Source organism: Sceloporus undulatus, chromosome 4 (genome assembly GCF_019175285.1).
Source record: "Sceloporus undulatus isolate JIND9_A2432 ecotype Alabama chromosome 4, SceUnd_v1.1, whole genome shotgun sequence".
Lineage (NCBI taxonomy): Eukaryota > Metazoa > Chordata > Lepidosauria > Squamata > Phrynosomatidae > Sceloporus > Sceloporus undulatus.
The window spans coordinates 96,524,356-96,539,504 of record NC_056525.1 but is presented as its reverse complement, the minus strand read 5'-3'; the positions used below and the strand labels follow the sequence as shown (position 1 = coordinate 96,539,504).

General features: G+C 41.8%; 1 protein-coding gene across 1 annotated transcript in view; it reads right to left on the bottom strand.

Annotated features, from left to right (window-relative positions):
• AK5 (adenylate kinase 5) overlaps positions 1 to 15,149 on the bottom strand; it is a 119,755-nt gene that overhangs the window by 7,399 nt on the left and 97,207 nt on the right. Inside the window, exons 11-12 of the mRNA XM_042461585.1 lie at positions 2,401 to 2,564; positions 1,264 to 1,380 (exon numbers count right to left, since the gene is read on the bottom strand). Coding sequence (XP_042317519.1) covers positions 1,264 to 1,380; positions 2,401 to 2,564 — 281 coding nt within the window. The remainder of the gene's footprint in view (positions 1 to 1,263; positions 1,381 to 2,400; positions 2,565 to 15,149) is intronic.

The window sequence follows — 15,149 nt, the reverse complement described above, 5'->3', positions numbered from 1 at the left end:
ATAATAATAATAATAATAATAATAATAATAATAATAATAATAATAATAATGTTTTATTTATATACCGCCTTTCAAATATCAAGGCGGTTTCCAACAAAATATAAATACATACAAAAGTAAAAACAATAATACAATTAAAACATTCCATTAAAAACATTAATAATAATAGCTAACAAAATGAAATTCAACACGGAGAAATGTAAGGTATAGCACTTAGGGCGGAAAAATAAAATGCACAGATATAGGATGGGTGACACCTGGCTGAATGAAACTACGTGTGAAAGGGATCTAGGAGTCCAAGTAGACCACAAGTTGAACATGAGTGAACAGTGTGATGCGGCAGCTTAAAAGGCCAATGTAATTTTAGGCTGCATCAATAGAAGTATAGTGTCTAGATCAAGAGAAGTAATAGTGCCACTGTATTCTGCTCTGGTCAGGCCCCACCTAGAATATTGTGTCCAGTTCTGGGCACCACAATTCAGAAAGGACATTGAGAAACTGGAGTGTGTCCAAAGGAGGGCGACCAAAATGGTGAAGGGTCTCTAAACCATGCCCTATGAGGAACGACTTAGGGAGCTGGGGATGTTTAGCCTGGAGAAAAGAAGGTTAAGAGGTGATGTGATAGCCCTGTTTAAATATTTGAAAGGATGTCATGTTGAAGAGGGAGCAAGCTTGTTTTCTGCTGCTCCAGAAAACAGGACCCGGAACAATGGATGCAAGCTACAGGAAAAGAGATTCCACCTGAACATTAGGAGGAACTTCCTGACAGTAAGGGCTGTTCAATAGTGGAATGCAATCCCTCGGAGGCTGATAGAGTCTCCTTCCTTGGAGGTCTTTAAACAGAGGCTAGATGGCCATCTGTCAGGGATGCTTTGATTTGGATTTCCTGCATGACAGGGGGTTGGACTGGATGGCCCTAGTGGTCTCTTCCAACTCTACGATTCTATGATTCTAATAATAAATTGGAAGTTAGGGAACTGCCTTAATAGAGTCAGACCACTGGTTTACCTAGTTTGGTATTATCTATATCACAGGCAGGCAAACCTTTGCCTTCTAAATGTTTTGAAATACAACTCCCATAACCCCACCAGTATGGCCAGTGGTCAGGGCTTATGAGTTTTGTTGTTCAAAACATCTGAAGGGCACCAGCTTGATCAGAATGTCAGAATGTCAAACAGGAATATTTTCCAAGCTCTTGGTAGAGAAGCCAAAGAATCGAACCTGAGATCTCTCACAGCTCTTCTCCATTATATGTGTGCTTACCTGGTTCTCAAACTCTTCTGCTTGCTTCATCTCCAGGGGAAAACCATCAACCAGGAATCCTATTGTATCTCCCATATTGGGAAGTATAGCTTCTTTCAGGAGCTCCATAACAATATCCTTAATTGAAAAATGTTTGTTTAGGGCCCTCTCTGAAAGGTGACATGTCTTAGTATGAAACATAGACCCCATATCCTCATCCCCACCTATTCCAGCATTATCTCTTCAAACACATACTGTGTGCCCATCTTAATCTTCTGAAGCTGCTCCAAAGTCCTCCAAACTACTACTACTCAGCCCAAACATTTTTACAGACAGAAACATACTAAAAGGCGATAGTCCCTAAAGCGCTACTGTATGATTAAAAATTTAGATCTGAGGCAAGCAACAACCCATGGTCTGGGAAATGCATAGGCCCCTCACTGGACATCACAGAACCACATCCCTCCACGCCCACATTTACTTTTGAGAAAAAGTTTACAAATTTTCCTTTTACTCACAATGCCTCTGCCTTATCTGCATAGAAGCAACTTTACCATATCCTCCCAGGTTATTTTAGTCCAAGAGGGGCCCCTTTCAACACCAGAAAATGTACTTGAAGTTTTGAAGAAAGGTCTCCATCAACTTAACATAACCTAGTAGGCCCCAAATGTACCATCCCCCCTCACATTCCATGGGGGATGGAGGTATTTTAATAATTGTTTAAAGATTAAAAGAGGAGGACTTGGGTGGCATAAAAATAGTCTTGGCATTTCATATAGCCTGCAATACACACTCTCCTTCCCTATGATATAATAGGCTAACACTACAGGATCCAATAAAAATAATGCTACAGAGAACCTCTTAAGTAACCTTTCTGATTACAACAAAGAATCCTATTATGCCTTAAGGGCTGCTATACTTATTTTAACATATCATGAAGGTGCCCAAGGTATCTTTCCCTATTTGAGATTAAATTTCTAAAACATGTTGTGGAGACAGACATATCATTTCCCTGAGATATGGTCATTCAAAAATGTGGCAAAAGCAACTGAACTATCTTTCCCAACTTTTCCCATCTACATCTTCTCTGCTTCCATGTTCATTTGTGATGAACAGGTTCTCTATCACAACCATCTCATCTCTGGAATCACAGCTTACCCCTGGTACCAGCTTGCCAGTTTCCATGGTATCTTGGATGATCTTACTCCTTTCTGTTAATGATGACATTTCACGCTGGATGAGCTCTTCCGTGGACAGATATGTGAATCCATATTTCTGTGCCAATTTCTCACACTGTGTTCCTTTGCCAGAGCCTGGGCCACCTTCACAGGTAATGACAAATAGAATCAGATTACTACAAGACCAAACAATGGCATGAAAATCAGTGAGACTGATGATGGGAATCCCTTCTGGATTCACCAAGCCTTCAATGTTTTGCTGAATTATTAAAGCATTTGCTAACTGTTTTTCTTTTTTCCTTCTTTGGAAGAAAGTGAGGAAATAAGGATAGAAGTTGTTTAGAACAGCTGGGAATGGTGAGGAGTGGCAATTTTTGTGTAGGGGATACAGAGGTGTTGGGTTCATAGTCTTACTTTGCCATAAGAGGACCTATGAAGAGAGTAGGTAGGAGGAAGGGCAGGGTGACTGCCATTTTTGGGGAAGGTGATCGAGAGGGCGGTTGCAATCCAGCTTCAGGCGGTCTTGGATGAAACGGATTATCTGGACCCATTTCAAACTGGCTTCCGGGCGGATTACGGGGTTGAGACGGCCATGGTCGCCTTGGTCGATGATCTCCGTCTGGGCATCGACGGGGGAAGCGTGTCCCTGTTGGTGCTCTTGGACATCTCAGCGGCTTTCGATACCATAGACCATGGTATCCTTCTGGGGCGCCTGGCAGAGGTGGGAATCGGGGGGCACTGCGCTCCAGTGGTTCCGGTCCTACCTCTCTGGGAGGTCCCAGATGGTGCAGCTGGGAGACGTGTGCTCTGATGAGAGGGCCCTTAAAACTGGGGTCCCTCAAGGAGCCATTCTGTCTCCCATGCTATTTAACATCTACATGAAACCGCTGGGAGAGATCATCCGGAGACATGGGGCATGGGGTTATCAGTACGCTGATGACACCCAAATCATTTTCTCTATGTCTCCGACTGATGCAGTGACTGAGGATGGCATCTCTCCTCTCGTGGCGTGCCTGGAGTCAGTAATGGGCTGGATGAGGGAAAACCGACTCAAGCTGAATCCAGAGAAAACGGAGGTACTTGTGATAGGTTCCCCTGGTCCAGGAATGGCGGTGGTTCCACCTGTCCTGAACGGGGTCACGCTTCCTGTGAAGGACTCCATGCGCAGTCTGGGGGTGCTTCTTGACTCGTCGCTTCACCTGACTGCTCAGGTGAATGCGACGGTCAAGAACACCTGTTATCAGCTTCGGCTTATTCGCCAGCTGCGCCCATACCTGGCCCAGAGGGACCTTGAAACTGTGGTACACGCTCTGGTAACCTCGAGATTGGACTTCTGCAATGCACTCTACATGGGGCAACCCTTATACCAAACCCGGAAGCTACAAATGGTACAGAATATGGCAGCCAGGCTGGTCACTGGTACTTCCAGGGCCAGCCATATTACACCGGTGCCAAAAGATCTGCATTGGCTGCCTATTCGCTTCCGGGCACAATATAAGGTGTTGGTGATTACCTATAAAGCCCTAAATGGCTTGGGCCCAGGATACCTGAAGGACCGCCTCTCCCCATGCATTCCGTCCCGCACCATCAGAACATCTGGGCAGCAACTACTTAGGGTTCCAGGGGCTAGGCTTACCTCCACTACGAGGAACACGTTTTCCATCGCCACCCCGGCCCTTTGGAACACGCTGCCCACAGAGCTCCGCTCGGCCACCTCCCTGGCCCAATTTAGAAGGGACTTAAAAACCTTCCTTTTCCATGCTGCATTCCCCGATTAAAGTCCTAATAGGCCTCCCTTCCTCTTTACTGGCAAGGAGACTGGCTAACAGGGTTTTTATGTTGTTTTTATTGTATCGTATATAATTTTGATGTATGTTTTATATATTGTACTGTTTTATCATGTTGTTAACCGCCCTGATCTTTGGAAGGGCGGTATAAAAATAATTTTTTTTTATTATTTATAGCACACTACACACATTTCAATGCTAATTAACCCCCATCCTCATGAGGGAGCCCTTGAGCCGTCCATCACCTCCTTCTCTGTTTCCCACACTATATTTCAATGTTCATTCACATGATTATCTATTCTCCTGCTGTACCAACTTCTTTCTTTCAGTTAGTCTCAAAGGTGCTGCAAGATCCCTTTGCATACCAATCTTCCAGGCCAACAAGGCTATTTTTTTTAATTCCATCACAGCAATAGCTACGGCAAAATTAATCAGATCATTTTCCTACTTTTAAAAAATAATCTAGAGCTTGGAAAAGTTACATTTTAGGACCACAATTCTCAGAATTCCTGAAGGATCCTGAGATATAAAGTCCAAAGAAAATCTTGGCTGGCATTCTGTTCAGTAATTACACTTACTGACACTATAATTATATAAATTCATTTTTACAACCATTGCACTATTGAAATGACCTAAAGCACACCCCCCAAACTACCTTTTAAACCACACACTTACTCAACGATAGAGGAATTTCTGAGATACTGTAGAGTTGGGTAGTAAGCAATGGCATGTCCAGCCCTCTCACAGTAGTAAGGGATGGTGTGACAAGCAGCTATGGCAGGACCTTGTAGCAGTCCTACAATGCTCTCCAGTGCTTTAGAAATTCCTCCGTTGCATGACTTAAAAGGTAGATTTTTGAGGAATAGCATTGGGAGACATCATAGTTACATACATCACCCCCATCAGAAACCTTAACATAAGCTTTCAAATAGCAACCTCCTTGTGGCAAAGAAGAACTGTTTCTAGGCAAGCAGTTTTGCAAACTGGATAACTGAGAGACCATTATCTTTTTCTGTTTGTTCCAACCTTAGGCTTTCCAAAAGACCTGAATCCAATTGCTATTCCTAACTAGAGTAGACCCACTGAATGAATGGAACTTAGGAAGTCACCACTCGTGTAAGTTCCATTAATTTAATGAGTCTACATTAGTTAGGACTAACCACTGGACTTGTCCTGGAGTGATTGACCCTGGTATGCATGGACAAGAGGGAACTTTCCTCAACATATCTCACATTAAAACATGGTTGTACAGTACAATCTGCCATGCTTAGAGATGTCATTAGTGAGTTCAGGTAGCACTGTAGCAAATATGTCACAAGAGGCCATTGCTGACAGACTGTTTAGAAGCAGAAGCAGAGGAAGAGAAGCATAGCATGCATTTAGAACCGAATAGGATTTTTTAAAACAATAAACTGAATTGATCGCAGTGGAATGGAGATTGTTGGCTGTAGACCAGCGTGGGAATGGCGACGCACTGCAGATGTTGTTGGACTGAAACTCTCAGCAGCATTAGCATAGCTAATGTGAGGAATGCTGGAAGATGCAGTTCAATAACATCTGGAGGCCACAGAATTCCAGCCCAGCTGGAAACAATGGCTCAGTGTAGTACCTTTCAAACCAACAAAACACTTGTCCATTGGGTTTGTAAACCTCTCTACAATAGCCTTCATACTCGTCCCTGGAAACAAATCTACTTAATAATTTATCCTGATGGTAACTATTTCATATGGCAGTTAGCAAAAGGATAGATTATTATCTTTTGTGCATTTATTTGTGACCAATAAGATACTCATTCTTTAACTACCAAACACTTGCTGAGAAATGACTGTATAGGATTGATGGTGGCAGATATTGTCCACTACTGTCTTGGACACCTATATTGTAATGGAAAGCCAGAAACTTGCAAGCATTTGAACAAGAAATGGAGACCAACAGAAAGGAGATGGTTAATTCTCACCTACTGCATGTCTTTATGATTGTAAAAAAATTGTCTCTTTTATAGAAATAAGGAACCTGATATAAAGCCAGATCTAACAGGTTTTTTTAATGCTTCTTTCATATTTTTCACAATAATGAAAACTTGCATTTTACGAAAAAGGAAGCACAAAATATGTCTGCTGAGTGATAAAAAGCTCCAGAGCCCAACCAGTGCTGTAGTATTATCTTCTCCTTCTAATTCCTTTCTTATTCCTCAATGTAACTTTTCTGTTAGAGAATACATTTCCTATTGTTTCAAGAAGAAACAAAAGATGGAAACCAAGGACAAAGTGAAAAGGCTTTCATGTTCCAGTATATAAAGTTGGACCCCAAGGTGTGTTGACACTGATGTCCATAAGACAAATGATGTATTCCTGAGGCCCACTCAATTCTGTCATCCTTTGCTGTTTTACTCTGCCTTGTTGCTAAGGGATCAATAGGACATCTCTTTTCTGTCAGGGAGCATCTTGAATGAATGAAATGAAATTTTATTTCTATACCACTATTCCTTGCAGATCACAGCGGTTTACAAAAATCACCAGCAAAAAACACTTCACACATCAATCCATAACCCAATAAATACAAAAACCCATCACATCAATTTAAAAACAATACAAAGTATCCTAAAACATTTCATACAATCATTCGCAATCTAAAACCAATTAAAACCATACAACAAATTAGCTGGATCAAACAATATGCACAAGGGAGAGAAAAGATAACATCAAGGCACATGGGGGAAGGCTTGATGGAAAAGAAAGGTCTTCAGATTTTTCCTAAAGAGATCTAGGGAGGTTGCTGAGTGGAGCTCGTCGGGCAAAGAGTTCCAGGTCTGGGGGGCCATGATGGAAAATGCCTTTTGCGAAGACACAAACCTTGCCTTAGGAACTCCTAATAGATGTTTTCTGCCCGATCTGAGAGTGCGAGGCGGACTGTATGAGGAGAGGCGGTCCTCCAAGTACCCTGGGCCCAAGCCATTTAGGGCTTTATATCTTAACATGGAATGACATTTGAGTGCAATCTACATATACAGTTCCACTGACACCCAGCAGGACCTACTTCCAAGCATTCATTCAAAAGAAATGAGTATAAATAAAACCTGGCCAATATTCTGCTTCAGAACAACACCTACATTTAGGCGGAATGAAATTATTGCCTTAGGCTACAGATGCTTGGGATGGGCCCAATCTGCTGCTAATGTGATGGAAGCCGTCTAGCTATACCTCCTTAGCTCTCTATATCTTCCCCCCTTTTGTTGAACAGGACGCAGTATGCTGTTCAGTTTGTCTGTGCATTCTATACTAGTCTGCTGCCTCAAGTATGGTGGAGGACATCAGCATTGAAGTAGTATATGCATAATGTAAGTATATTTCAATATAGCTATGTGCTTTCATGTCATTTCTATCTTATGGCAACCCCATTACAGCCTGCTGTTGCTGCTTTTGCCTTTAAGTCATTTCCAACTATGGTGACCCTATCATGGCTTTCATTGTTGTTGTTGATATTGTTGTTCTGGTTGTTGTTGTTGTTGTGAGATTTATTCAGAGGTGGTTTGCTCTTGCCTTCCTCTCAGGCTGAGAGATTACCTGTGGGTTTCCATGGCCAATGGGGATTTGAACCCTGCTGGCTCATAGTCAATTATTCACCCCCTACCCCACACCTGCCAGGTTATGCGTATCCATACAAGCTCTACAAAGCCAGGAAACTGAAAGCTAAGGCTATGTGTATTTTGCCTCTGTTTTTCAAGCCCACATGCAGACAAGGAAGAGTGAGCAATATTTCAATATCGTTATCATTATGTCCCCCACATGGATTGTGATCCCCAGATAACTGCATGCAGCAAATTAAGCGCTCTTCCTTCTCAATAAGAGAACCATCCTTGACGTCGCTAATAAAAATTTCATTTTGGAAGCTAAGCAAGGTTGAACATTCTTGTTACATGGATGGAAGCTCACCAGGGAAGCAAGGACTCTTCAGGTAGGGCCAGTAAAATAATTATGTGCCTGAAGCCCTGGAGAGCCACTGTTGCCAATCAGAGTTAACAACACTGACCCAGGTGGACCTTGGTCTCACTTGGCATAAAATTATTATTATTATTATTATTATTATTATTATTATTATTATTATTATTTGTATACCGCCCTATGGCAAACCAATCCGGGCAGTTAACAACAGTAAAATATAAAATATGACAATTAAAAACACTTTATCCCTCCCCCCTTAAGACAGTATTAAACAGTATAACATATTAAAAACACAATATCAAGCATAAAAACAGCAATTAAAACTAAAAACCCTGATATCCCTCTGTTGATCCTCACCATCACTAAGATGGGGCCACGGGAGGAATGAGGGAATCAGGGAACCTGGGCTGGGATGGTTAGTCTGGAAAGGCCTGCAGGAAGAGATCCGTCTTGACAGCTTTTTTAAAGCTGTCTAATGATGTCAACTGACGGATCTCATCCGGCAGGTCGTTCCAGAGTTTGGGGGCGACAGCAGAGAACGCCCTCTAGGAGGTCGCTGCAAGCCTAGATTTTAGAGACTATAGTAAGTTCCTCCCAGAGGACCAGAGAGCGTGGGGAGGATTATATGGGAGGAGGCGGTCCCTAAGATAGTTTTCTAAAACAGTTTTCTATGTTCCTCTGTTCACTGCTGTGTACCTGGTTCTCAATATAGTTTCAAAACTACATGTGCTTCTTCTTCATAGTTTCTGTGAATCACATTATGGTTTGTTTTTTTTAGCTAGGCAAGATTTTTGGTGGTAGCTCTGCCCACCCTATATAGACTGAAGATTCATGCTCATTTACCTCAGTTCCTTCTTGTCCACCGTGTTAGCAGTATCTTGGAACCTTCGCTTCAATCTTATCTACATTCAGTTTTGAGATCTCATGCAATACTCACTTGTATGCATATGCCCTTGTTGCATTGTAATAATGCCCTATAAAAATGGCTTGCATTTCAATAGGATATATGAAGTGTTTCTAAATGTAAAAATATAAAACTGACCATATTGTTCAGCATACATCTGATAGCTGCAAAGCATGGGGAATCCCATAAGACCTTGTTTCCTTTGCAAGTATCAGACATATCTACAGAGAATACTAAATGTAGAAGCTTATACAAGAGCAACAGGTTAGTGGAGGTAATTGTATGAACTCATACTAGGAATGCTGCTGCTGGGAGACTAGTCCTGAAGCATGAATAGGGCTACCAGTTGTCTGCAATTTAACTCTTCAGAATATAACTCGTTTGCACTAAGCCTGGCACAGTGGAGCCTCCAACTGCTCCTAAAGCCTGAACAGTAAATAGCATACAAATGTTCTGAAGATTTAACTCAGCTGGCGCACATATCCACATGAAGGAATGGGAAATATCCTTTCTTAAATGAGGAAAAGGCAAATATTTATTGCAGCATATAGATTATTATCCCAGCTAATCCAAGATCTCTGAGTGGAAATTATTCATTTAAACCCAGTTAACTAAAGATTTAACACACACACCAACAGTAGGAAATTACATATGGTATATCAAATTCAGTCCTGTGTTTAATACGATTTAATGTTGTCACCTATAGTATTATGTTGTGGGTTTTGTGCTGTTTAATAGTTTTAGGTTGATGTTTTAACTGAACTGTGTTTTCAGTTCCTATTGTAAACCACCTTTTAGGCCAAAAGTCAGCATAAATGTGCTTTTAATTTGGTTTAATCAGCCCTCACTCTCCGCTTTCATCATCTTCTTCTTTCTTGGACAAAACCCAGTCTACAGACACAAGAAAAGGTGTCATTTATAAAGATAATTGCTCCTTTGGCTGCTTTTCAGAGCAAACATTGTGAAGCAGTAATCAACAACTTGTGGCCCTCCCAATGCTGTTCTACAGCAATTCCAACCAACCCTCTCCGCTGGTCATAGTCAGAGTTGATAATCTAACAACTGGAAAACCATATATGCCCACTTCTGTTTTTCGATACTTTCCTCATCTTCTCTCCTATGGCAACTAGTTAATACATTGCACTTTGGCCCTTACGAAGCTGTAAATCTGGGGCGGAGGGGGGGGGTGTCCTATGGCCCTCCAGGTTCTGACAAACTACCATCATGCCTTACTATCAACCAAGCTGAAACAAGTTTTAGCCAGGCTGAGAGCTTGGTTGTAGTTCTTCTCCTTATAGTGATGCTACAACCACATTAATTGAATCAAGACCCCATTAATTTCATAGGGTTTCCTTAGGCAAGGAGTACTCAGAGGTGGTTTTGCCAGTTCCTTCCTCTGAAACAGCCTACAGCGCATTAGTGGTCTGCCATTCAAGTACTAATCAGGGTTGGCCCTGCTTAGCTTCCATGATCATAGAGGATCTGGTGACTTTAGGCTCCTTTAGGCGCTTCAACAGCATATACACATTCCATCACCTCTGACACATCTGCCTCCTAACACTATGCAAAATTGCTTACAAGCAACAGCTGCTGAAATCCCTTCTTCTACACAAGAATTAAAGGGATTAGACCCTTTCCCCTTATTTCACTTGGCAACCTGCCCTCAGCTGTTTTTTTTTTAAGTGGGGAGCTGCTAAAACATGTTTGTGTATCATGTCTAATTCTACTCTCAGTCAGTTCTCCATGTCTAAAGACAGTCCAGAGTCTAGAGCTCTGTACTGTTTTAAATCCAAAACCATCCTTCAAAACATATGCATATGATCAATAGAGCAAACATGAAAATATGCTCCCAGGAAGATCTCTCTGCATTGCAAACAGGGACAGCTTTCCTGTAGCTCGGTTAACTAGATGATATTCTATTTATTTATCATCCATCTGTGCTCAAAATCTGAGTCTCCTTTCATATAAAGATGGAGATGCTGCAATGAATGTATCTCCATAGTGCATAACGCTCAAGATTGATTTTCCTAATAACACAGCCTTGCGCCTCTGGCAGCAAAAAGGAAGCAACAGACTATAAATGACCCCACCTGGAATACTTACAGATCTTCATGGAGTATAATAGTGCCGTCCTAGCATTTAGTAACTTAAGGTTCCTTTCACATTATTTTAGAATCATCAAATCACTTACAGCAACTTATGAAGTTGATTTAGATTTCCTGCATGGCAGGGGGTTGGACTGGATGGCCCTTGCAGTCTCTTCCAACTCTATGATTCTATGAGTCATAGGCCCCATACACAGGCCAAAATAAAGCTGCTTCGGGTACTTTGGAAGGACTGGAGCATGCCTTTGGCACGCCTTTCAAACTCTTAGGATGCATACATCATTTAAACAGCATATTTCCAAAGTGACCCGAAACAGCTTTATTTTGGCCTGTCTGTACAGGCCCTAAATTATGGATACTCACACTTTTGAAGTTGCTGTCAAGAACAAGGTTCAACACCAGCTTTCTCCACTGTGGTACTCTAATGTTGGAATACAACCCCCCCCCATCATCCTCTAGTCAGTATGTCAGAAATGATGGGAACTGCAGTCAGGACACTAGTTTAAGGAAAGGTGTTGCACGTATCCCAAATCCTGCCCGTATCTAGAATCTGTTTTGCAGATAAATTAACCATATTGACTGCATCTCAAATGCCAGGTTCACAGGTTCAAAAGGCTGGAACCTTTTGACTAGCAAGGATGCTGACACACTCTCCCTCACCCCCCAGATTTCCCAGGTCTCACTGAGCTATTGTCTTACAATAGGTTGGGGGGAAATGTTCACAGCAACAACATATTTTTTCAGCTATCCCAGCTTATTCAAAATATCTGGGGATGACTTTGTCAGGGTATGCCAGTTTGCATAGTAAGTTGTGACTGAATGAGGGTGTAGCAGAGTGACAGGTGAAATCCATGATGGTAAGTCTGCACTAGTAATTAGTGATGCAATCAGGCAATTGGGCCAGCTGGTTATGATAGCCACTTAGCAGAGTATAACTGTTTTGTGAATCTGCTTGGTCTTTTGAAAGTGTATTGCTCTCCATGCTGGCTAGGAGCCTGTTGCTCTCCATGTTACTGGGAAGTATGTTTTTTTTCCTCCTCCTTGCTAGGAAGTTGTAGTACTGCTAGCATGTAGGAAATTATGGTATGCTGATTTATTTTTGCATTGTGTATATTTGTACTTAGCCATGTTGGTATATTTTTGCTTTGCTCATTTTGTTCTATGCTCTGTTGAGTAAAGCTCTATTTTTGTTGATGTTCCTCCACGACTCTGCTGTGATCTCTTTCAACACACCCCAACAGACTTGGTCTTCCATGGGCAATTAAGACTGACTAGCTATATATTTTGTTGGGAGGTTGTGGCTCAGTTAAGATGCTGACTCTGATGATTGTAAGATCAACAGGTTGGCAGGTTGGTAGTTCCAAGGCTCTGCATGATGGAGTGAGTTCCTGGCACCGGTCCCAGCTTCTGTCAACCTAGCAGTTTGAAAGCATGGAAATGTTCACGTAGATAAATAAATGTCGCTTTGGTGAGAAGGTAACAGTGTTCTATGCAATCATGCTGGCCACATGATCATAGAGTTGTCTTTGACAAGAATGGCTCTTTGGCTTAGTAATGGAAATTATCACCACTCCCTACAGTCAGACATGACTTGGCAACCTTGTTAAAGGGGAAACCTTTACCTTTAGCTATATAAAAGAATTCCTCCTGGTGTAAATGAAAATTGCTAGAACTGGTTTGCTGATATAGATCAGTATAGCTTCCTGCATGTTTGGACTCCCTCATGCCTATTGCTATGGGGACTGTCATGATGAGAATCTGGATCTCAAAGGGCCTGAACAACCAGACCAAAATAAAGCTGCTTCGGGTCACTTTGGAGATATGCTGTTTAAATGACACATGCATCTTAAGAAGCCAGAAGCCGCACCAAAGCTAAGCTCCTGTCCTTAGGGCTGGAGCGTGGATTTGGCACAGCTTCCAGACTCTTAGGACGCATGCATCATTTAAACAGCATACCTCCAAAGTGACCCGAAGAAGCTTTATTTTGGCCTGTCTGTACAGGGCCAAAATTTATCTCTACACTGTTGACAATGGTGCTAGCTTTGCTCTTTGATTTGCTTTGGACAATGCAGAAAATCTTTGATCCTAACTGAAAAGAAATCATGTAAAACCCCTATCAGTTTGAGATAGTTAGAAATATTTCTTGTTTGGTTCAGTCATCTCTAGCCTTTTCAGAGCTTTAAATACTTAAATTGTAGTTTGTATATCCAGGGGCTGGAAATAACTGAGAACCTACAAAATATAATTGAAATTTCCACTGCTACATAATAAAGTGGTCTTCATAGTGATGTGCTTTCAGCCCTGGTATTCCAGGGCCCAAACTGGTTACCTGATTGCTTCTGAATTCACTTCAGTGTGCTACCTATTAATGAAATCATGTAGAACTTCTGTTTTAAACTCACAGCTAGTTTGCCAGATTATTGTATCATTGGCCAGCAACCTGGTGTTCTTGCCACCAGACATCTGCCTAGTGTCAAGAAGGGTAACCAGATCTTCTTTATAATTTTGTATAGAACACTCCTATACAACAGAAAACTGGCACAAGGTGAAGGCTCCAAGAATGGTTGCTTTTGTGTGCCTTCAAGTTGTTTCTGATTTATGGCACCCCTAAGGCGAACTATCACAGGGTTTTCTTGCAGGATTTTTTCAAGGAGGTTTACCTTTGCCTTTCTCTGAGGCTGAGAGAGTGTCACCCAAGTGGGTTTCTATGGCTGAGTGGGGATTCAAATGCTCACTTGAAATTAAATAGGGGATGGTATCTCTCTGCTCTATGATATTAACATTTTTAGAGGAGTTATGACAACTAATTTCATTTCAAATATTCTCTTTTTCCCAACCTAACCTTGAATATGCCCATCACTTTACTAACTCTCCTAAAACACTTTTTTGCTAACCTCCTAAAACCTCAACTGATGCCCCTGTCTGAAGCTTATTCCATTTATAAGTGTTAATGATAAGATTCTGTTATGAACATGGTGATAAAGCAGAGCTTGGAAAAACGGGGTGGTAAATTATTGATGTTGGTGAATTATGATGGCATGAGTCTGCGTTAATGCCTTCACAGCTCACTTTTTTGATACTGGTAGTTTCAGAAGTCAGAATTCATTACTGGTCATTCAATGACCAAAATCCCCACCCTCATCCTATCTTTTCTCAGTTTTAGATCAGTGGAGAGGGAGAAGTAGACAAGCATCCAGCTCTATTCCTACAACTGAATGTAGAGCAGTGATATCATCTGCAGGACCACTGGAGGACCCTGTTGGTGCCTGTTGCTGCAGCTCATACTGCAGGAAAATCCCCAGATGTCTGTCTGCTGCTTCCCCACATTCTCTATAACCAGGAAAGGATGAGTTCAGGAGGCTGTAGCTAGAAAAAGGTGGGTGATGGGGGTTGGACAGGAGACTTAGCTGTCTCCTGATGCAGGATTGTGGCTATTACATTTCTGAACTACAGCTCCCAAAATCCATCAGCAAGAATATGCATGCTGGTTGGGAAAGTTGCAGACCAAATTGGTATCTTTTTCTAAACTCTGAAGTAAAGCCACAGATGCATGTGTGTAGTTTTTTTCCACTCCAGTCCTTGGCACAGTGCCTTCTCTGCATATATACACAAAGTGTCAGAAGTCTGCATGCGATACTTAGCAATATGCTGAGCTTAGTCTTTAATGGACTTATTAACAAGCTGAACAGCTGACAATGAGTCACTACTGACTGCTTGATTCAGCTTCTGATCATTTAGATATAGAAAGGCAGTGGCAGCAACCGCAAGAGGACCAGCAGATGGAATTTTTCTGAACAAAATTATTCTCAAACAGCCTGTTCTCTAACAAAAAGCCAGTCTTGACAGATTGCCCCCAGTGCAAGTTTTAAACAAGGATATTTCAAATGACTTTGTAACAGAGCTTGGAAAGTTAATTTATGGTTTACAACTTCCAGACCATTTCAAGATGGTCTTAATGATCCCAACAGCAGTAACCCCAAAAGGCAGTTTTC